General features: G+C 47.7%; 1 protein-coding gene across 1 annotated transcript in view; it reads right to left on the reverse strand.

The window, feature by feature from the left end:
* Window positions 1–8,207: 8,207 nt before the first annotated feature.
* Window positions 8,208–23,941, reverse strand: part of LOC135921189 (uncharacterized) — a 55,395-nt gene continuing 39,661 nt past the window's right edge. Inside the window, exons 5-8 of the mRNA XM_070539662.1 lie at window positions 19,696–19,811; window positions 18,347–18,415; window positions 17,217–17,306; window positions 8,208–8,468 (exon numbers count right to left, since the gene is read on the reverse strand). Of these exons, the coding sequence (XP_070395763.1) occupies window positions 8,370–8,468; window positions 17,217–17,306; window positions 18,347–18,415; window positions 19,696–19,811 (374 nt within the window). The 3' untranslated portion in view covers window positions 8,208–8,369. The remainder of the gene's footprint in view (window positions 8,469–17,216; window positions 17,307–18,346; window positions 18,416–19,695; window positions 19,812–23,941) is intronic.

Genomic DNA, 23,941 nt, shown 5'->3' on the forward strand with positions numbered 1-23,941 from the left:
CGCATTGCCCACGCCGAAGCGTGCGTGCAGCCAGGCTCCTCGCGTATCAAACTGCACACGCAGCGCCACATAGCGGTGCCGCCGCAAAGTCCGCGTACGGCGCGGGATCCATTCGACCAAGCCCCTGAACATTTTGAAGGATCGGTTTGTCATTCAAGAGTGGTACATAAGCAGTGACGTATACTCATTTACGCAATTTTATCGCAAAGAGATCCATTGATGAACGGCACATATCTTGTGGCACATACACAATGGCCCGAGTTGGCGTCAGGTTCATTGAAGAGCGGCACAGACCAAGTGAAACATACACAGTGTCACATACCTAGTGACCCAAGGTGATCCGACAATTGGTTTCAAACCCTGTTTCATTAGCGCAGCAGTCCGCTGCGCTACCAAATAGGTCATAGACTTCCAGTAACCCAAGTTAGCGGGAAAGTGGTTAGAGACGTAGCTAGATAGGCAGATAGTCAGTCCCGGGACAATGCGTGAAGTACCCTAAAAATGCTAATCGAATTACTAAGGTGGAATGAGCTGCGTCACATGAACATCGAAGCCGTATAGACGAAGACGAGATAGAACAATATACTACACTCATTTATCCATGATATAAGAACGATCGCAGCGCCAGGGTAAATACACTCTACGAATTTTTGAATGTAACTCGATGTTATCGACGGGCTGCAGCAGTAATTACGGCATGTCCGACAGAACTTCGTGTTGGTAAAGCACATAATTTTTCGCAACGACAAAGCCACGATGAAAGACAGCCACTGGCGCTACGAGGCTCTGTGGCGTGTCTATGTTGTCTTTCGTGGTGGTTGTGTCCTTGCGCTGCGCGATGATCCTGGAGCAACCGCCAAACAGTGCAACAAGATGTCCTTCTGCAGAGGTCCTGTATGCGCCACCATGTTGCTGTTGCTCGTTGCGCCGTTGTTGCTGGTTACGCCACTGTTTCTGGTTGAGCGTTGTCAGACAACTCACACGACACTTGCGCTTTGGCTGTGGCTACGTTATTTTTTCTATCGAACGACGGTACATACCCAGCGGCAAGCATATACCAAGTGACTCACGTTGGTGTCAATGAAGTTCATTGCATACGCAGCCGCACATAGCATTGGCACATTCCCATTGACACAAGATGGACTGAATAAACCCACAGGCCTACAACACTACGCCGTCGAGAAACTACGACGGCCGAAATCGGCCTGAAGTGTCCGTATAAATTCCATCGCAAAAACGAAAAACAGCACGCTCCTAATACACGCGTATATAGAAGAGTTCGTCGAAGGACCTCATAACAAATTTTGAGTGCCACGCATTATTTTGAAGGAATCCAAAATTAGTGACATTTCCAAATAATCAACTATGTCTAAATCGAGACAGTGAATCAGTGGACTGTTTAAGGCGATCGACACTCGTTTATTCGATGACTGGTAAATATTGTGTATAGGCGACCTGCTGCATTTGTTTGTTCATGAACTCGATCATTTGTGCAATAAACGCGGCTATCCTGCATCGGCATCCTTCAGTCGAGTTTCCATACGCAATGGTTTTTCTCCCAGTACATCACAAGAATTGTTGTTGCCCCTCTAGAAGGAAACCTGTATTCGACGACTTCGCATAGTGAATCCTCAGGTCGAATCCGAATCGAATAGCAATGGCAATGCAATTCGTATTGGAAATATTGAATATTCGCACACTCTTACCTACATTATATTCTCTTATTCATGTGACCAAAGGACGTCGTGGAAAATCCATGCGTGTGGCCTTGATATGAGCCCGTCGCACAGTCCCGGAATATACAGGGTTCTTCAGCAGACACTTTCAAAAATCTTTAAAAGTTGCCTGTGGCAGATATCACAATTCTAGTTCATGAGCTCGTCTACACGAAGCGGCGAACAATACTTGCACATAAAATTGAGATGCAAAATCGACTAATTCATAAAAATTCACTAATGAAGTTTTTAACTAATTACATTATGGCCTATATTGAAATTTACAAGTTCTTGCAGTGGAGTTCGCAAGGCAGATCCACTTGGAACAAATTTTCAAGGTAACACCAGTTTTGAGATATAAATTCCCGAACTTTGCTGAGAAATGCATTGACGTTTCAGTTAATTTGTTAACAATACGTCGTTTCAAACACTGAAGTACACAAGCAACTGGAACACCAATGCATTTCTCCGTAAAGTTTGGGAATTTATATCTCGAAACTGGTGTCGTCCTGAGAACTCGTTTTAAGTGTATCCGTGTTGCGAAGTCCACTTTTAGAAATTGCAAATAGCAATATATTTTATTTATTTTATTTCTTATATATATAAATGACATTGGCACAGGAATCACCTCGAAAATCCGGCTGTACGCCGACAATTGCGTCCTTTACAGAGAAATTAATAATGATTCCGACCGAGTAGTATTGCAGACAGACCTAAATAAAATTTCTTCATGGTGTGACAGGTGGCTTATGTCCCTCAACATCTCAAAATGTAAGCATATTTGTTTCACCCGCAAGCGGCAACCAATCAGTACACAGTATTACTTGAACGGCTCCCCTTTATCAGAAACAAGTGAAGCTAAATACTTAGGTGTCACATTTTCCGCCGATCTGACATGGAATCGTCACATTCAAAGCAACACTTTGAAAGCAGAGCGAGTACTTAAGTTTATTAAACGGAACTTTAGGCACACGCTACTAGATGTCAAGAGAATACTTTACCTAAGCAACGTTCGCCCGATGCTCGAATACGCGTCTGTTGTGTGGGACCCGCATACACAAATTCTTGTCAATAGAGAGTTTTAGTGTAGGGGACGCAAGCGGCTTGCGTACGCAAGAACTAGGGGCGACGGTACTGCGCATGCGCAGACCGCTACGTTTACTTGCGTCCTTGGGCTGTTTGGCCGGCCGAAAACATCGCTGCCCCTAAGTGGTCACGTTACCCACGGGACTCTCGCGGTGTAGGAGAACTTACGAGTAGCTAGCGGGTAGGTAATCTAATGAATCTTTCGCCAAGTGTCGACAGACGTCGTTTTTATATATATTAGAGAGGTTTAGCATGTCCGGTATGCGGATAAACGCAGTTGGGGCGTTGAGGCGGAGCCATAAAGGGAAGCGTCTTGCATGGTGCATCTACCTGGCGGCGTAAAGATCAAACTGACAAAATCAGCTAATATTGATGTAACCAAGTCTATTCTACTTCGCTGCTGGTGTAAATTTTCGGCACTGGCGTAATTGTGTTGCTGCAAAAATTTCTACCCGCAGCAATGTAAAATACACTTGGTTACTGCTATATTAGCTGTTTTACTCTGTTGGAGCTTTGTGCCACCAGGTGGCAACACCATGCAGGCCGCTCTAGTTCATAGCTCCGCCCCAACGCTCCAACCTGCGTTTACCCGATTGCCGGACACTCTAAACCTCTCTATTAACTGCTTTTAATAAGAATAGTTTTATGCGCTTTACTTCATATGCTTGATTTCATGTTTTAAAAAATGATAATGCATCAAAGATCAGACGTTCATGGCGCTGCAAGCGCATGCGACCTCACTGCGGCTTGCGTTTGGAGCCGCTAACCTTTAACGCGTTTCTGCTTGCGTACGCAAACGCAAACGCACCCAAGCGCTAGGGGCCCCAACGCCTTGCGTCCCCTATACTAAATCTCCCTAATAGCTTAGAAGCGATAGAGAAACGTGCGGCCCGTTTCATAACCGGCATTTACTCATTTCCAAGCAGCATCTCAGAAATAAAACGGCACATATGTTTGGAAGATCTTTCAATACGCCGCGTTGTTTCCCGCCTCCCTTTCCTTCGAGATACCGTCTTCAGCCGCACAACACTAAACAAAGAGACTTATCTACAACCACCAACATACATATCCGGGCGCCGCAACCACTTACTTAAAGGGCCCCTGAAACAGTTTGGACAAATTTTGTAGGCGCGTAGGGTACAGCTTAAATAGAACATTCGCACCACAATTTAAGTGAAGCGTTAGGTAATAATGGAGCTACAAGCGATTAGAAGCTACCCTCCTCCCCAGCCATGCTTTTCCTCCTCAACTTGTTCGTCGAGCGAGCGGGGCTAAGCTCCGCCTTCACTGGTCCTGCGTCACGATGCGACGTCACATTGTCCACTTCCGGTTGTTTTGGAGCCCGCCCCCGCCCGCACGAAACCTCTCCGCTAGCCGCTTGGCTGTCGACCCCAAGCGAGAGCTATAGAAGCAGCGTGCGTTGCGAGCATTCTGTCGTAGCGCCGAACGTGTCTGGTATTCCGATAACCACAGGCAAGCTGGTCATTTCGGCAAATTACTGGAGGCATAAACTCAAGCTGATGAAGGAACTTTGGCGTAGACGTACGTGAGTGTCCTGATCGGTCTGCACGGGCCAGACACTTGTTGGCGCAGCGCTTAACCAGCCAAACAAAGCGCTAATATTGCTCTAACCAAGTGTAAAACATTTTAAACATTTATAAAAAAACGTGTTGATGATTACACTCCTGCGAAAAATACGCACCAGCAGCAAAAAAGAATACGCTTCGTTGCTGCTACTGTGTGTGGTTGAGCTCTATGCCACCAGGTGGCTGCACCATGCAGACCATTCACATTTGCCCTTCTGCTCATCTCGGCTCATCCCGTTACGGCACAGTCAAGCGGCCAGACCCTGTCCCCTTGCGCTTACGTTTGCCCTAATACGGAACTCGCGAAACGCTATTGCGTTAGTAATCTTCCGGTGTGAAGTGACGGCCACAAACGCGCAAATCCTGGCGCCGATCGGATAGCGGCAGTCCGATGCGCAGCAGCCAGTTCGCTCGTACGCTGCCTTGCAGAGGGACACGATGTCGCAGCTTGACATATTACCAGTCACTACGTTGTAGTCCACAAGGCAACAAAGTCGAATCATAGTGCTCGCGAAAAGACTGAGACCAACTCTGAACGCGGAGCTCTCGTCAAAATGGAGTATGTTGTAACACAAGCAGACGACACTTGCTGTGTGCCGGAAGTGCTTAAGTGTACTGAAAAATTGTTCTGGTGCGTTCTCTTTATGTTACTTTCTTTTTATAGAAACAAATTAACTAACATTTCAACTATTACGAATATAATTTGTTAACCATGAAGTTGGAAAAATTATCGATCACGTGCCCTGGTCAGCCAATCGGATAGCTCGCCCCGCTGACGTCGTATGGGTGATTTCGGTCATATGGGTAGGGGCGGCTTAAAATTCCGCCGAGCAGCGCGCTGCGATCGGCAGCGATGTGCATTTTTAAAACCTTATAATAAATTACACGCTTTACGCAGAGCACTTAGATGTGTCAATTAATGATCAGAAGGACCTACTCTAACGACTCAGTGCGTTTGTAGAAAATCGTCAAAAGCGTTTCAGGGTCCCTTTAAGATAAAAGAAATATGCGCGCGCACAACAACATATCAAAACTCCTTTTTCCCCCGTACAATACACGAATGGAACCTGCTGCCTCCGGAACTAATTGAAGTTGCTTCTGATGTCACATTCACCATTGCTCTTCAAGCATATGTTTGTAGATAAAAAAGCACTCGCCATTTGAAACTTTCTTTGATGTTTATGTTTATGTTAGCCAGCGTGCTGTGTTAATGAGTGTATCTTGTTACCTGGGCGAAACTTGTTCTTAGTGCTGTCTCATGCGCTCCCTCAGAATGTAACACATGTATGATTAGTATTGTACCCATTGTCTGAAGTGTTTAACCTTTTTAAGAGTGTGCAATTTTGTATTATATATTGGTTATCTGTCCTCCCTACTGTAATGCCCAATGGGCGAAGTAGGTATGTAAATACATATGGGTCACAAGACAATTAGCTAAAAAGGTAAATGTTGTTAATTAGTCGATTTTGCATATCAAATTATTGTGCAAGTAGTGTCCGCCGCTTCAAGTATACCGTCTCATAAAATAGAATTGAACTATCTGCCACAGACAACCATTGAAAAAATTTTGAGTATGTTCGCTGAAGAACTCCATATATTTTGTTTCCTTTATTCATCAAGCCATAGATTCTTTCAAATGGTGCATAGTGCCAGAAGGCGGAGGGAGACACAGCTTGAAAAATAAATAGTAAACGGTGAAAAAAATAGAATAACATAAAAAATATATACAATGCGGCGTTACGCCACTCAAGAAAACTACAGCACTGCAATCATAACACGCTTTCAAAAGCAACTTAAAGACAAGATGAGACTACGGTATGCGACATATATTTATATATAAGGAAACAAGCTTGTTCACGCATGTACCTAGGGATGCAACGTTGTAGTGCGTTCTCCAAAATCACACGTGCAAAATAACACTCGGATGGCCCGAGCGTCACCATGATATGGTGTTTAATGAATCTCAGTTTTGCTGATAGTGTTTGTAGCGCCTCCTTGAACAAAGAGAGATAGAATTGTTTATAGCGAGGCTCGGGTGTGGCCCTCGGGCTCTGACCTGCTGCTCTGCATCGATGAAGGGGTAAGCGATGATCATGACTCATTTTCTTCTTTCCACAAGCACAATGTCGGACACACTTAAACGTGCTACATACGGCCACAAACGCCTCTTTTGTATGATACCGATGAATTCTGATGACCCGCACACACGGACGAATAAGGATCCTTTATGTGACGCTCAAGGACACCTTACCAGATGAAGCTTCGCCACTCACACAAGGTGCGCCACAATTCACTGCTTATGTTTTCAATGATTAACACAGCCAAACACATGGCGCGTCTTCTTTAAACTGAAACAGACAAAACGATAAAAAATAGTGCATATTGCTGCACGCGTGTGGTATTTGATTGTTTGGACGAGGCGCGTGGGCGCCATCACTCGAGAAAAGAGGAGGAAAAACTAATAGGGCTCGCGCGGCGAATCTAACCGGTCAGCGCTACAACCGCTGTTGCAAACATAACCTGTAAATAGTTGCTCGTCTTACTGACTCCCTTTTTCGCGTGACAATATTGTCATCATCATCATCATCAGCCTGGTCACGCCCACTGCAGGGCAAAGGCCTCTCCCATTTTTCTCCAACAACCCCGGTCATGTACTAATTGTGGCCATGCCGTCCCTGCAAACTTCTTAATCTCATCTGCCCACATAACTTTCTGCCGCCCCCTGCTACGCTTCCCTTCCCTTGGAATCCAGTCCGTAACCCTTAATGACCATCGGTTATCTTCCCTCCTCATTACATGTCCTGCCCATGCCCATTTCTTTTCCTTGATTTCAACTACGATGTCATTAACTCGCGTTTGTACCCTCACCCAATCTGCTCTTTTCTTATCCCTTAACGTTACACCTATCATTCTTCTTTCCATAGCTCGTTGCGTCGTCCTCAATTTGAGTAGAACCCTTTTCGTAAGCCTCCAGGTTTCTGCCCCGTAGGTGAGTACTGGTAAGACACAGCTATTATACACTTTTCTCTTGAGGGATAATGGCAACCTGCTGTTCATCATCTGAGAATGCCTGCCAAACGCACCCCAGCCCATTCTTATTCTTCTGATGATTTCCGTCTCATGATCCGGATCCGCAGTCACTACCTGCCCTATTGTCAATGCAAAGTAAATAGAAAAACAAGGAGTACCAAGTTCTAGTGTTGTCAGCATTAGACACCTTTAGGGTTTACATCGCTCATGGTGCATTCCGCTCGCGTTTAATTCTTTCGGATGTTGTGGAGAACTGCCGTTATTTCGCTTTCTTTGTTATGAGCGCGTCTATCAGACACCAACGGCGCACAGTCGGCTACGACTGCACAGGCTCAATCGACTCGCAGGCACCGCGTTTTTTGAAAGTGGTTATGCCTTACTGTGTCGCGGTGGTGTAGCGGTGGGAACACGGGCAGACGTTCCTGTATTGCGGCGGCGCGCTTGTTCTTAGGATATGCCGGTTTTAAGAAAATAAACGTCCAACCAATAAAAGATGCACGATGTTGCGAAACCCTGACAAAATTTAGACCTTGCAAATCACGCACCGTATAGGTCGGATAGGGACGAAGCCACAGACCAAACAAACTGCAAGGAATAAAAATGACGGTGGGGGTCGTAACTGTGGCAACGACAGCAACAGTTTCAGGTTATCATACCGTGAGATCTCGCACACAGACAGGTACGTGATTGCTATGCACAAAAATGTTTTTGCAAGCACTAAAATTATAAACAAGTCAGCGTTGGCGTTTGTAAAGTTTTCTTTTTATTATTATCGAAGAGTTGCGAACGAGATTACCCTTTTAAGACTAGAAATGAGTGCCGATATGTGTCCTTCCACTGGGGACTTTCACGAAATAAGACACTCCTTTGTCCTGTGTCACCCCAGGTGTACGCCTTTCACATATGTGGCCGTACACCCGTGTGTACGGAATGAGAGTGGCTCACACGGAGCTCACGGTGTCGGCGACGCTGCTCCATCACCCATGCGTTGAGTTAGTTCTTCACCCGTCTGCAGCACGATTATTGTATATGTTATCAGAGCGCCGGCGATCTGCAAAAAAAAAAGGAAAAATTCGGCGAAACACATGTCACGATGACTATAAACGGCAGTGTGTTTGGCATTGAATAAATAATGTGGCACAAGGTTTTGCCACGATCGAAACAAGTTATGTAAGAGGCGTACGTGTACTACAGCGGGACTCCAGTTTAGCGCTTCGGTAAGAACACTCGGTGACATCGAGCGGCGCCGCCAGGGAGCCTACGCATGGCCTCCGAAATGCGCGGCACACCAGCCTGTGCGAACGCTCAGAGACGCCTCATGCTTTCCTTTCTCGCGCTTCTTTCTGGGCACGCTGCGTCATACAGTGGAGTTGCCGAGAAATCCATGCGTGGCCTCCGAGACTCAAAGCATGGTGCGCCGGCGCCTAGGAACGCTGGGAACTGTTTCCTCGCTTACTCAATAGCACACCCACTAGCACTTTACTGAGTGATCCACGTACGACCACCAACTCGTCCAACCGAACCTAACATGTTTCAGCACAATGCGTTGGCGGGCTAGTTAGTGCGAATCCATGAATACTTTGTTTGTCCATGTACTTGTAATCCATGTACTTTGTAGGTCCGTGAATACATTGTTTAGCGCAAAACGACACACACAAGAAAGACGACAGGACAAGGCGCTACTCTCAACTGACATCATTTTATTGCGTCACTCCTTTGTAGACCGCTCAAACCAGAGGAACATGCGCAGTGAGCACCATGCGGTGGAGCCACCAAAAACATCCGATCCAAAGAGCGCACTCATGCGACAGAATCCTCCGCTCTTTGGATCGAATGTTGTTGGTGGCTCCACCGCATGGTGCTCACTGCGCATGTTCCTCTGGTTTGAACGGTCTACAAAGGAGTGACGCAGTAAAATGAGGTCAGTTGAGAGTAGCGCCTTGTCCTGTCGTCTTTCTTGTGTGTGTCGTTTTGCGCTAAACAATGTATTCACGGACCTAACATGGAGGATCAAGAATCGTATAGTGCTACCCAGCCTGTTGCGCAGACTCTCCTGCCTTCTTCGATCGTCCAAGGACTGTTTGAATCGACCTCTGGGACCACAATGCAAAGGGAAAAAACTCTGCGCACCTCGCCGCTCAACCATATGGTTAGGCCTGGCGATACAACCGGCATGGCTAGGCCCGACGAGAAAACCGGCGCGGGGCCACCGCTCAACATCAAAGGTGCGTCCGTCCCACTGCCGAAATTCAGTGGCTACCAGAACCGACACTCGCCGCAAGACTTTCTGGAGAAGTACTCAGAGCACTGCGATATTGCGGGGATCCAGCATGACCGCCGTTTGCAGTTGCTTCCAGCAGCGTTGGAGGGGTCAGCCAAACAATGGTGGCGCTTCTCAGGTGCGCATCCCGACTGGCAATCCGTCGCGTCCGAATTTACGGCGGAGTTTACCACCGTTGATGAATACAAGTTTGAACTAAAAGCAGAGCTAGATAAGCGCAATCAGAATCCGGCAGAAACCTCAAGCAATTCATTCACGTCATTGCCGAATACTACGACCGTATAGCGGAACCTGTTTCAGATGCCGAAAAGGTGGAACGCGTGCGGAGACAAATGCATCCGACATTCCAAGACCTAACAGCCAGCATGAGCTTTGCAAACCTGTCAGAAATGGCGAAGGCGGCCGGCCCAATCATGGAACACGCTTGGCATCGCCTGCGCTACGCGCCACCGCCACCATCGCGTATTGCTCAAGCAGCAGCTGATTTGTCCTTCGCCTGCTCACCTCCGCCCCCACAACACTGCAACGCCCAACCAAACCCTCCCGGCTCAACAATGAGAGAGGCAGCTGCAGCCTGCAGCAGTTTCGGCTTTTCAGTGTCCGCGGTCAACGACGCTGCTTCACGCTGGAGCCCCGAAGTGGAAGCCCTCACCTGTGCCGTTCCCTCCCGCGCCGAACACACGGGGCAACTACACTTCGGCACCGCAACAACTCGGGGGAGCGCCTCAGAACTTCGGGTTTCAAGCGACACAAGTAATCTCGCGATTCGAGCTGCCAAACCGCAGTATCACGTGTCGGCGTTGTGGCGATTTTGGCCACATTGAGAGTCAATGCGCTACTGCTAGACCACACAGCAAACCCCGTGGTTTTCACTGCGATTCCCCTGGACACCTACAAGCAGATTGCCCGGGAAATGGACGAGCGTAGCCGCTTCTCTTGCCGGCGGATACGCAGCGTCCCTGCAAGTGCTCGCAACAGCCTGAAATGAAGAGCCACTGCTTGAATTGTCAATTGGTAACAGTGTCCTTTATGCACTCACGGACACTGGGGCAAGCGTGAGCTTAATAGGTAGCCTTGCCATCGCAGCGGCGAAGTGCGCGATGGCATGGGGAACAAGCACGAACCCAGAGGCTTGCTCAGGGCTGGTCACAAACTGCACAATCGGTTCACTGTCGTATTCGTTGGCAAGGTTGGTTCAGGAAGCTGCGTTTTCTTCTTTTGCCAGGGTTGTGTCACGATATTCTCCTCGGGCGGAATTTTCTTGAGCTGAAAGGTATTTCTCTCCCCATGGGTCTTGGCGGATGGTCACTGCACTCTGACCGATATCTGCTCGTCAAATGTAAAATGGCACCAAACCGGCCATGGGCGTCGGATGTGGACACCGACCCCATTCTGTCTGTAAGACAACGATGCAATGCGACAAACGAGGTCAAGAGCCCGATAAAAATGTGGCCAGCTCTCTACAGGCACTTTTGCAGATGCGCAGGATATATACCCCAATACCGGTGATTGGCGAGTGTAGTCTAGAGAACCTTCGCGAGGAGCAAAATCAGAACCTTAACAACGTCCTTGCAGACCATAACCACATTTTCACCTCTCTTCCAGGTTGCACGTCCCTGGTGGTTCCCAATATAGACACAGGCAGCCACCCACCAGTTAAATGCAAGTTTCGCCCGGTTAACAGCCAAAAGAAACAAATATTTATGGGTGTATCCTAGATTTGCTGGACCAAGACCTCATTGAGCCCTGCTCCGGTTTCTGGGCCAGTGCTCCAGTATTAGTAAATATGAAAACTAGAGGATATCGCTTTGCTGTCGCCTACAGACCGTTAAATGCAATCACAACTGTGGCAGTATATCCCACGCACGCACAGACGGGGTACTGGCTAACTCGGCCGCGCTATGTGGCTCACGAGCCTCGACCTTGCTCAGGACTTCCTTCAAGAGTCGGTTGCTCCCGAAAATGTACCGAAGACTGCATTGCTGTGCCATGCAGGAGTGTTTTAATTTAAGCGAATGCCATTTGGGGTAGCAGGTGAACTGGCAACATTTCAGCCTCTCAAGGACAAGATGTTAGCAGGCATAAAACACAACTACTGCACGGCATTTCTTGATGAGGTGCTCATTTATTCGGAAGCGTTTGAGGACCACCTACAACAAATCGATGAGGTACTGCGAAGAATTGACTCTGCAGGTCTGACTATCAATCCCAGCAAAGTTACATACTGTGAACAGGCATTAAAGTTTCTTAGACATGTAGTCTCTCCAGGCAACTGTCAACCTGACCCGGACAAGGTGCGAGCGGTTGCAGAGTTCCTGTGCCCTAAAACTGTCAAGGAGCTCCAGATGTTATTAGGCCTTTTGGGATACAACAGAAATTTTATCCCCTGGTTTTCTGACAAAGCCAGACCCCTGACAGCTCACCTCAAGAAAGGAGCCCATTGGGTTAGGGGTGCCGAGCAACAAAAAAATTCGAGACTCTGAGGCTAACGCTGGCAGGAGAGGTGGCTGTGGTGTCGCCTGACCTGAGCAAGCCCTTTGGGGTTGAAACAGATGCCAGTGGCACTGGCATATCGGCAATGTTGTTGCAGGAAGTCGAAGGTGAACTCAAGCCTGTGTCATTTATAAGCAATACCCTCAGCGCTGCTGAACAGAACTATACTGTCCAAGAATGAGAAAGCCTCGCTGGGGTGTGGGCTGTCGATATATTACAACCGTACGTAGAATTCGCATCATATGAGATGCATTGCGACCATGCATCATTGGCTTGGATGTTTACAACTGAAAAGACATCGCGCAGAGTGCGGCGTTGGGTGTTGAGATTACAAGGGTTCAAGTGTACCACAATGCATCGCAAAGGAGAGGCCAACATCCCAGCGGACGCACTAAGCAGGTTCCCCATCTCCGCTGCCGAATCTGTTCAGCCTTCTTTGGCGGGAGACTGGTTTCCAATCGAAGTACAAGAGCCACAATAAACCATTCCTTTTGAACTAGCAGCCCCTGTTGACGTGACTCATGTGTCCCTGCTCGCCGATACCGCAAAGTTCCAGTTGGAAGAGCGCAAGGATTCACAGCTGCTGCAGCTGCTGCAATACTTAAAGTCTGGCCTGCTACCTGGTGACGCTAAAGAGTCCACAAGGGTACAGGACCTAGATGATCACAGCCGAATCTCGAACAGTGGTATGCTTGTGTACACAGTCGGTGAACATAACGTCACCTGGCTTCCACAGCACTTCCGAGACACGGCACTAAAAATGAAGCATGAAGTGGGCATTTACGCTTTATTAAAAATTTGAAACATGTGACGAGCCAGTTCACATGGCTCGGTATCCACTCCCATATCTCCCGTTATATTTGTAGCAGCCAGCAGTGCCAGGCTTTTAAACCTCACCGGCAAAAACCAAAAGGACTGATGGACAGTTCATGAGCCATCCACCTAATGCAGCAGGTAAGTGTGGATCTTATTGGGCCTCTGCCTACAACGCCTCGCCACCACAAGTACATCCTGGTGATGCTGGACAGGTTCACGAAGGTTCTGTAGCTTTTCCCATTACGTGCACCTACCTCCAAATTGATCATCGGTAAAATGATCGATGTTTTTTTTTTGGCCGACATGGTGTGCCTAGCACTATCTGTAGCGACAATGGCAAACCATTCATAAACAAAAGGTCGAAAGGCACTCTTCAGCACTGGGGAATCAAGGAGAGCCACACAGTCCAATGCAGACCAGCAGGACACACTGTGGAACGCCATAACGCAACGCCTAAACAATGCCTGGTGGGCTACTGCACTTCCCACAGGGACTGGGACAAAAATCTGCCCCAAGTGGCGTTTGCATTGCGCACGCCTGAAAGTGAAGTGACTGGCTTTACGGCTGCCTTCTTGTGCTATGGGCGGGAACTACGGAACCCGTGGAGCCATCACAATAAGGCAGCTGGCACCAAGGTGCCCTCTTCTGCGCCTCATGCCCTAACTGCTATACTAGACGTGCACCTTAGAGATGCCTGTTCCTTTGCACAGGACCACCAAACTTTGGCAAAAGCGAGCCAGGCAAAGTATTACAACAAAAAGCGCACTCTAGCTACCTTCCAAGTTGGAGACTTGGAGACTTGGTTCTCCAGGACACGCACCCGCTAAATGAGACAGCCATTGGATTCATGGCCAAGTTTGCCCCCTCGGCATACAAGGCCATTTAGAGTGACTGCAAACATTGGACACAATACCTACAGACTCGGAGACCCGGGCACAGGAAAACAGAAATGCCTCGCTAATGCACACCAGTTGAGCTCTTATCATGCGCCTTGGAAGCCCTCTTCACAGGATAAAGGGGGAGGGGGGACCTGTGAGGGTACCGGACTGACGGCAGGTGGCGAAGAGTAGCAGGTACAAGACGGTAGGCAACAGTGTAGAGTAGCACGCACGGGACGGTAGGCAACGCTGGGTGGCGGGCATGCAGAACATGGAAGGCGTGTGTGCGCGGTCGGCATGCGGGGAGCGCGCGACAACGAACTGAGTGAGTGAAGCAGTCGGCGGAGCAAGCCGCGTGCGGTGCGGAAGAACGGAACGCAGATTGCGGGTATTAGCGTGCGCCGAGGATTTCCCGAAATAAAGAACGTACTTGACACACTTCAAGGATGACTCTCGAATTGCAGCGTGCAGTATTTCCTGACATGGTTCGATTGCGAACCTATTGAACTCTGGGAACAATGCGAACGAGCAGCTTTTTTTAGCGGCACATCTTTATTATCTGACGCCAGATACATAATTAGCCTAGTTCATTTCAGCCCCTGGTAGTTCCCCGATCGCTGCTTTTTTGTCGTACGCCCTGTTCTTTTTGTCTCGCATAGCAAATGTGACACAAGCATATACATTATTTCACTGGTATTTTATCTCACTCGAATGCTACAAAAATGGCACGGATTACAGAGGCAGCACACCACTGCAATCCTACATTTCATAAACTACATTTTCATAAACACTTGAAGTGAAAACTACCTTGACTTCGCGTGCCAATGTGTTTAGTTTGCGTGTTTATGTGCGCTTGTGTGGCGTTTTCTTTTATTGTACCAACGATCTTGGGGCACTCCATGCACTTCCCAGTGGCTATCTATCTATCTATCTATCTATCTATCTATCTATCTATCTATCTATCTATCTATCTATCTATCTATCTATCTATCTATCTATCTATCTATCTATCTATCTATCTATCTATCTATATATCTATCTATCTATCTATCTATCTATCTATCTATCTATCTATCTATCTATCTATCTATCTATCTATCTATCTATCTATCTATCTATGTTTGAAAGTGTGTATCTAATGCTTTTCCCGCCTCCTAGGTAACTAGTAGTCAGTGCTCGAATGGTTAACGCATCGGGCTGCAGTTTAGCTCTAAGGGTTCTAAACCAATCATCTGTCTTGGGTATGTGCCAATGTGCACATACGTGTGTGTATAGGCAGGCACCACTGTTCGAAGAAACTCGTTGACACCGAATTAAAGCGCTGCATATGTGTGACTTGGTTTGTGCTTGCCTTCTCTTAATCTGTTTGCTGACAACGTGGGTCACTGGGTGTCTGCCTGTATGTGCCGCTCTTCTATGAAAGTCTCTTCAACTTAGGTAACTAAGCATGCACCACTGCGAAAGTGCCGCTCTACAATGATATAAAGAATCCCTCGGTGTTCTCCGATACAGAGCAGAATTGAACCGACGTCACAAGAATTTCTCAAGGACAGTAACCGGACACATTAGCCGCCCGCGCCACAAATTTACTGCGTATGTGCCGCTTTCCGATGAGCATTCCGCCAACTTGGGTCACTGAGTATGTGCCACTGAGTGTGCGACAAGCGAAGAAATAATTCTCAGAGTTCGCAGGCACCTGCCTGCCACGTTTCTCGTCTTGGATGCAACGGACGGAGTTCTCGGCAGTGCCATTAGATGACGCAGCATGTCAAAAAAAAAGAAGAGCGAGAGAAGTCGGTTGCTACATGAGGTTATGCGGGTTGCAGAATCAAGCGTCTTTCCTTTCTTTAGATCACTGTCACTATCTCAGCCTCCACATGCGCCGGCGCACATGCATTTCGGGAACCACGTGCAGTCTTCGTGGCGGCGACGCTAGATGGTGCTGAATGCTCTTAGGTAAGTCCGAAAGAGAAATCGCTTGGCGGTACAGGCCTCATAACTCGTTTCAACGGTGGCAACACGTCATTTCGCTCTGTTGATTTCATCCTAAACTCATTGCCGTCGTAGTCATCGTGAGATATGTTTCGCCGCAACTTTTTGCAGCTCTTAGACGCCCGTTGCTGCGCTGAGCGTCGGCGTGAATCGTCGGCGTAATAGAGCAAACTCGGGGCGCAGCGAGGAAAGAAAGAAGGCAATAGCGAAGAAAGCGCGAGAAAGATAGCAGAAGATTGCATAGTGAGAGCACGTGGCAGAAAGCGGAGGAGGAGAGTGTGGTGAAAGAGTGAGGACAAATGTAGAAGACTGCGATAGCAAAGAAGGCGCGAGGAGGAAAGCGGAAGAAGCCACCTTAAAGCGCTACCAGATGGCGCCCTTCTGGCACATCCACTGGCAACGCCTCCTCTAGAAAGGTGCCTGCGGCGTCGCTCACTTACCCATTGTAGCCGTCGCGCCTTGAATTGCGGTCGGTTGTCAAGACATGGCGCAACCTACTTCCCTATTTCCGCCAAGGAGGCTGGGGTGGGGTGGTGTCGCGGCGGCAGCGCAGGCCGCGCTGCCATGCGGAGATGTGCGCATGCGCGCGTGCTGCAAGCAACCACCGCAAAGATCGCTAGCTACCACCTCAAGTGGAAAGGATGAAAAGGAGAAAGGTAAGAGCAGCAGGTTTTCGGCGCACGCGGCGAGCATCTTTTTAAAGGAGGTGTTGCCACTGGTGCATTGGTGGAAGAAAAGTAGGGAAACGACAACAAATGGAGACGTACAAAACCAAAGTTCGCAATCGGGGTTCAGAAAATTTGGTTGTGGGAGTTCATAGTGCTTTTTTTTCTTTCTTAATTTAGGTAGGACATCAAGCAGTATAATAGCAAGAGCTTGGTGGCGCAACCCACCACGCCGTTCCAAAGGGTACGCTCATAACCTCCATCCCCCCATGCACTGCAGCGGCGGCGCTGGCCGTCCGGGAGAAAGAAATAAAAGAACCAGAAAGCTCATTTTCGCGCACAGCATTCGCCGCAAGCATTTCCCCGAAAAGATTACGGTTGCATAAGCTGCAGTTGCCGGGAAGTTTGTGGCCCGTCTATATACAACCACACGCGTCGCAGTCGCAGAGTATCTTAATCATCGGTGATATTTCTAAATTTTATACAAACGACTAAACATACGCCAACCATAAACAATCACCGGGGTCTGGTGGTCATGTCTTCAGCAAGCAGAAACCCGATAATTCGAACAAGTGTGTCGTTACTAATGTTGAAAACTTGCTATATGTGGCAAGTTCCATGAGCTGGCCAGTGTGCTTTGTGCGATGCCAGCATGTCACCTCGCTTAGACGTACCGAGAGAATAAGCGGCTTGTCTAGAGGAAAAAAGCCTGCTCCACTAAAGCGCATCCCGTCGGGGTCCATGGTATAATGCAAGAACTCCACCTGCGCAAAAGAAAGGGTAATTCAGATTGCGATGCATTGGGTCCAGCATCGACCATGACCGGTCGAGGCTGTGTTCCGCAAGGCAGAACCGGCCACAGCCACGCCCAGTAGTCGCCGCCAGCTATACGTGCAAGCAGCGGCAAAGCTGATAGTGAGAGGAATTGCAGGACATTTTACCCTTTCGCATGCTGAGCTCGAAAACTCACAAGCTGTAAGCGTCTCACTAGGCTTACTGATTGACTGTCGGTAAAGTGTGCACTATGTCACAAAGGAAATTGTGTTGTGTGTTCCCCTTTACTGCAGACCTGGTCGGTTATTGAATAACCGAGCCGGCATGCAGACCCGTCACGTCTGTTTGACGTGACGTCGTATGGGGCACTGTCGTCCTCTGCGCACGTCAGCTATCTGATCTTGTGAGGAGGTTTCCAGTATCCGCTAGATACGTACGTCTGTATAATGCGCTGAAAATTTTTTCGCTCGCATTTGTACACCTACAGCTCTGCTACGTCCCTTTCAATCTCATTAGCGTACAAAGAAGTCAAGACCAGTTTGATACAAGTGACGCACTCAGTCAAATACAAATTGTTCTTCTTCTCCTTGTCGATGTGGGCGGACTAGCAAGCTAACAAGATGGACATAAACCTAATAAGCAAAGAAGCAAGAAGAAATGTTAAAAATGTAACCAAAATGCAGTGGAAAGATAACAAACGTACGACAATGCTTTCGGAACTGTAAACTCTCAGCACGGATACAGATCCCAAGCACATGCATGAGACGCACGCACAAGCTCGAATGGCACTGCGAAGGTCGAGGCGCTTCCCGATTGGCGGAAATGGCCATGGTCCTACTTGTGGAATATTTTGACGCTTACAGTACTGCCCGTCATTCCGAATCTTTACCGGTGCAAAAGGAAACTAGGGATAAATTTTTTCCTAGTGACCTACAGTAAATGGTTCTGTCAAAAAATATACGCAATCCTTCCTTCGCATTTTATTGTATTACGCTAGTAATTTGCATGCTACGTGCAAGACTCATCTCACCTGTCTGAAGTACGAATCTGTCGCCTTGATAGTCGATGACCTCCGGGCAGCTTCCTTGAGCTTTTGTGCCTAAGACAAACCCACAAATGAAATTATTGACCCTCTCTTCGTGATATTTGTTACGGCATCATGTAATAGCTTCCCAATTTCTTAGCCTTTTCTGGCAGGCGAAGAAAGCTGCGTTCTAAAAACTAACAAATTCTGCGTCATTCGAGTGCACTCTCAGTGACAGAATTACGCGATATCGAAATTTCATGATTATTTTCAACATTCGTATAACTACGTCTACTTTTTCATAGTTACCTGTGAGTTAGTGTGACATGACTCTCTCTTCCTGCTGCCTACAAGTTTACAAGGTCCCCTGTGGCCAGCCGAAACAAAACACATTACAACGACTGCTTTATGTTGTCGTTGTTAATTACCGCACGCATGTACTACAGCAACTTGAAGACAAGGTAGCGTGAAGCTACTGAACTATGTGAACCACGGCTATCGCAGTGTTACAACGGCCCCCATAGTAAGCAGTGAGGTTGCTGGATATCCCAGTACATTGGAGCGCGCCCTTCGTGCATCCGCGCAGCACCGCCTTTCCACATGTCACGTGCCACTCTACGTCACTCCACTTGGCTGCTACTGCTTCCCTTCTACGACACTCTAACCTCGCCAGTCAACTCACCGAGGACACACCTTCCATCGCTGTGTCGTTAACAAAGAGCGCCAGGTGTACCTGGTCCCTTTAAGTGGATCGCTTCGCTGGTTGAAAGCGCACAGGTACAGCATTGCGCAGTTGCTTTACTTAAATGCTCCGATTGGTACCATTACGCTACTTCTTTTATTTTTCCTCAAAAGATGCTACAGCGCACGTCAACGGCGGCGATGCCACTCACGATATTTTGATTTTGATACAACAGTAGTGGCGCCATCTGTCACCGCTCTGCTTTAACGCGCCTTTCACCAGAGCGGCGATAAGAGGCACCGCAGTTCCGGTGCGTAAAATGCGTCACCACCTTAGCGAAATTTGGGCGTAGTTTAAGCAACGATTTAGCTGGAAGAGTCGCCTGGTGGCGCTCCTTTTTACGGGTATCAGTTAATTCTGCTCTGGCATTGTGACCGGCCCAGCCACGATTTTGAGTACATTCACCAGCATCGGCCCAGTCACACCACCTAGCGTTACAAACGCTGATTGCTGTCAAACCAAAAATATACCAAGAATAAGCTTCGTCTGCTTGAAGATTAGGAAAGAATTAAGTCACAAAGAATTTCGATAACGAATTCACATCAATAGTAAATGATGACTGTGTCGTTTGAGATTCTGGATATGTAATTATGTTATTGACTTCCGTACTCACTTCATCACACAATGTCTGACTAATGCATGTCAGTTCCAAGAAGCTCAGAAAGATGTAGGTGGCATAGCAGAGGCTCAGGCACACGTCAGGACGACGGTACACGCCGTTCTTCAATACTGCGTAGAAGGCAATGCATTCCATCCACAGCAATGTTACAGACGATATGCTGATGGCCGTGTTCCAGGTGCCATTGATTAAACCTTTTAGCTCCCGAACTTTGCACACGTTCTGCCGCACCGACTCAACCTTCACAGATGCCCACTGTCCACCTCGCAGAGTTGCCATTGGCATTCCGCTTGTGACGGCCTTACTGCACTTTTCGAACTCTTGCGTCTGTGCACACATGTACCAGACGAGTACTTCGCCAACCGACCTCAATACGAGGTACATCAACGAGTCGTAAAAGAAGAAAGCCGACATGGAAAGGAACCTGGCAACCAGTTTGGCCACAGCCCAAGGTTCGGATGAGCTGCTTCTAGTGGAGAATATGACCATAATGCAGGCCATTGAAACGGCTGCAGTGAATATGCACAACCTCATCACACCCAAAATCCACCCACGTTTCCATGCCTCGCGTACAGTGGGACGCTTGAAAGCTGAGCGTGTTTCGTATTCATCACAGATGCGAAAAAATTCGAGCAGTTGGCCAGAACGGAACACCATGCAGCCGAAGTTTACGAAAACCTTCGCCATCAAGGCCACATTCAGGAATGTCGAAACAGCGTCGGAAAATTTATGAGTGAGGTCAAGTCGCCCTAACTTGGCAATAATCGATCCGCCTTCGAAGTAAAGGCACACGCAAAGCCAAGCAAGAGCGTAGGCTGTGTACGCTGTTTTCAACGTTGCCTTGGCGCTGTCCAGGTGTCTTTCGCTGAAGTTGAAAATGAAGAAGCATCCAAAGAACCGGCACAGCAAACGACAAGAGGTGAAACTTTTCACCATAAAGCAGCCACTGCTCCTGCTCTTTGACGGATTCTCCATTGCGTGGTAGTTGTCAGGAGGCATGCGATGACTTGGGTTATCGCAATGGCCTGAAATGACAAATAAAGTATTAAATGCATATCGGGGGCCACCGCTCACAAACGCTACGTCATGAGAGCAAGACAACACAAGACAATCTGTGTGTGTGTGTGCGATTGTGTGTGTGTGTGTGTGTGTGTGCGTGTGCGTGTGTGTGTGTGTTTGTGTGTGTGCGTGTGTGTGTGTGTGTGCGTGCGCGCGTGCGTGTGTGATATTTGCATCACTTACTATAACCTCAAGAAAACGGCTACTAAATTACTGCCAAAAGCACGTTAATGCATATTACAGTATATAATATAGAAACTTGGCAACACTTCAGACATTTCCCAGCACTGAAGATACTGCTTCTATAGAACTCCCAATATTTGCTTGAGGTGTTTGCACAGCCGGTGAACTGACTCTTGAAAGATCTCACTCAGACCCGAAGACACTCGTGAGTCCAGACCTTTCTTGGAGTTGTTTTAATTTAATAAACAGTTTGTTACGTAAAACGGGCCATCTGGCTATATAATCATTCGGCAATGACAGGAATTATAAGAAGCACGTCAATTTTTTGTATGATTTGGCATGAATCCGTGCACTAAGCACGCTGCAGCATCTTCATTCCGTTCCATGAAAGGCCTAAAATGTTTATCTTGAGCACCTAAAGGTTTCCTCGTGACAATTTATTGTCAAATTGTGGTGACGGTGAAGAACAAGGCAATGCAGAAACTGTAAATCACGAACTTAACGCTTTATTGAACGAATTAGTGCCCAGAAAAACAAGCGACACTCAAACACCAAGACAGCGGTGAGCCAAGTCATTGGAATCTGATCTACAAATCAAGGGCATTGGCTATTTCTATAAATGATTCCTTGGACATTCCTTATATTCTGGTGCCTGCGTGTGTTCCATGAAGTACAACACTATGCCTTTCGCTCACACAATCTGATTGTGCAAGATTTTATCTCGATAAAATCGGCAACAGCATTGGTCAAGATATCGATACATCAAGGCGCATCTTTCGACGAACGGTAGCGTTCCATGAGCACCTGCTCATAAATAGTTTTTTCTCCAATATAGTCGACGATTATTTTTGTTTGCTGTGTTTCGAAGACATACACAGGTTAGGGGCTTACTGGGTCTGACTGTCACCATACAAGCATAAATTTCCCTCTCGCATTCTTGATACGAAGCACTACTTTTGCAAGTGTAAAACTAGCGGCTTGAAAAAAGATCTATCCTTATCGGTCACCATATTATTTGATGGGGGCTGAAAGATGAAGGCATTCCTTGGAAGGCTCGATATACCGCTGCCTGGCGTCACCTGATGCAGTCTTATCCCTGCAAATGTAGTAATGTCCTCTCTACTGATACGCAGCTGTCGAGTGCGTTACGCTTACCTTGGCCTCCATTTTATTGGCATCATTTCTGTGACAAAGCACTGATGCATGCGCACATCACTTAGTTGTAATGTTAGATGCCCAGCACCTGCGACTGTCGCGATGTCAACAGGTGTGCGCTTTATGTAGCAAGTCTTATAGTGATTGGCGCACGTTTCAAAAAGTGAGATTCAAAGGTAATTAATACGCATTCGCCCAATACAACTTTCTTTCTCCAGCTGTTGTTTGAGTTATGTGTTATTTATGGGGAAGCTTTTGCTCAAAGCCTAGGATTTTCGCGAATATTTCTCGCTATTCTTGCTCTCCGTTGCCTAAAATATCACAGTGCTGCCCAAAATGAGGTGTACAAGCCCATTTAGAAATCTCGCCTCCCCTCCCAGTCCTGCGTTTGTGCTTACCAGTCTGCAGGCAAACCTTTCAACACAAACCTCGTATGCTGTGTCAATTTGCGAGGCTCCGAAAAAGCAGAAGTCGACTGCTTGCGTGAGCGTGAGGCGATTCTCTGTAACTCGACGTGATCTATACACACGAAAGGCCCCTTAGATTCTACGGCAGCAAGACACCGAGTGCACGAAAGAACAAGAACGCATAGGTGGTTTTTGTTGTGCCATTGCCTCCTTGAGAGTCTAGCACGACAGAGATCGCTCGAACCACATAGAAATATGCACAGCTCGAAATCACTGCTGAAGACCAATGCGCTTCATGGCATCGTTTATTCATTCCCATCAACGCCCACGCCCGATTTATTTCGTGCACGTTTCAAGGTGTTTTTCGGAAACTTGCATTTTTTATAGCTGGTGGCAGTTTGCGCGCAGTGTCTGCGCATAGTCAGTATATGTGAGAGCCACCGTACAGAGTGAGCCATTCAACCATAAAGTTTTTCGTAAGGAGCTGCATACACTCACCAACAGCGTTCATAAAGAAGAAAACTTTTGATCGCTGGTAGCTCTGCTTATTGATCGCCCTGCCGAGAATCAAGTCACAGACATTTTGCTTTTGTTGTAAACAGAATGCTTGGCCTTAACAGCTTCAGTGATCGCATTCGCTTGCGCGCAATGAAGAATGTGCGCGCTCGCAGCTGAGAATTAATTCGGCCAGAAAAGTTCAAGTTCGAATAATTCAAGCCACGTAGCCTCAGCGCTTGAGTAAGTGATTGTCTGGACGTGAAATGTTCGTGCTTTTTCGCTCACTCCTAATTTTTCTTACAGTTTTAGTACTATCTTTCTTGTGCCGTTCATATGTAAAGAAACCGTGACACAGTCGTTCGACCATTCTCGGTTTATACCGTTTAACCTGTGTGTAGAGGAGCCCCAAAATATATTTACACAAAGACACACAAAATGATATTCCGGCGAAATTCACATCCCAGCGAATGTGGACGTTATTCCGATTACCATTCAAGACATGAATAAAGGGAAAATCAGACATCCACCCGTTCGTAGCAATTGCTACAAAGGAAACCCATACGGGTTCCTCGAAAGAAAAACCTCATAGTTGAAGAAAAATTCGTCCTGGTCCGGGACTCGAACCCGGGGCCACCGCCTTTCCGGGGCAGCCGCACTACCATCTGAGCTAACCAGGCGGCTAGCAGATGGCAGGGCGAAGTCGAATTTGTCGACAACACGAAGCAAAGGCAAGAGTTTGACATAGTAGTTCTGCGGAAACCCGCAAGGTGGAGAGAATTCAAGACAGCTATCGACAACGTATTGCCCACGCCGAGATGTGTGTGCAGCCAGGCTGCTCTCGCGCCCCACTGCACACGCTGCGCCCCGTAGCGGTGCCGCCGCGAAGTCCGCGCACTGCGCGGGCGTGATTCGGCAATGCACCTGCAAATTTTCAAGGA

The sequence above is a fragment of the Dermacentor albipictus genome, chromosome 5 (assembly GCF_038994185.2).
Source record: "Dermacentor albipictus isolate Rhodes 1998 colony chromosome 5, USDA_Dalb.pri_finalv2, whole genome shotgun sequence".
Classification (NCBI taxonomy): domain Eukaryota; kingdom Metazoa; phylum Arthropoda; class Arachnida; order Ixodida; family Ixodidae; genus Dermacentor; species Dermacentor albipictus.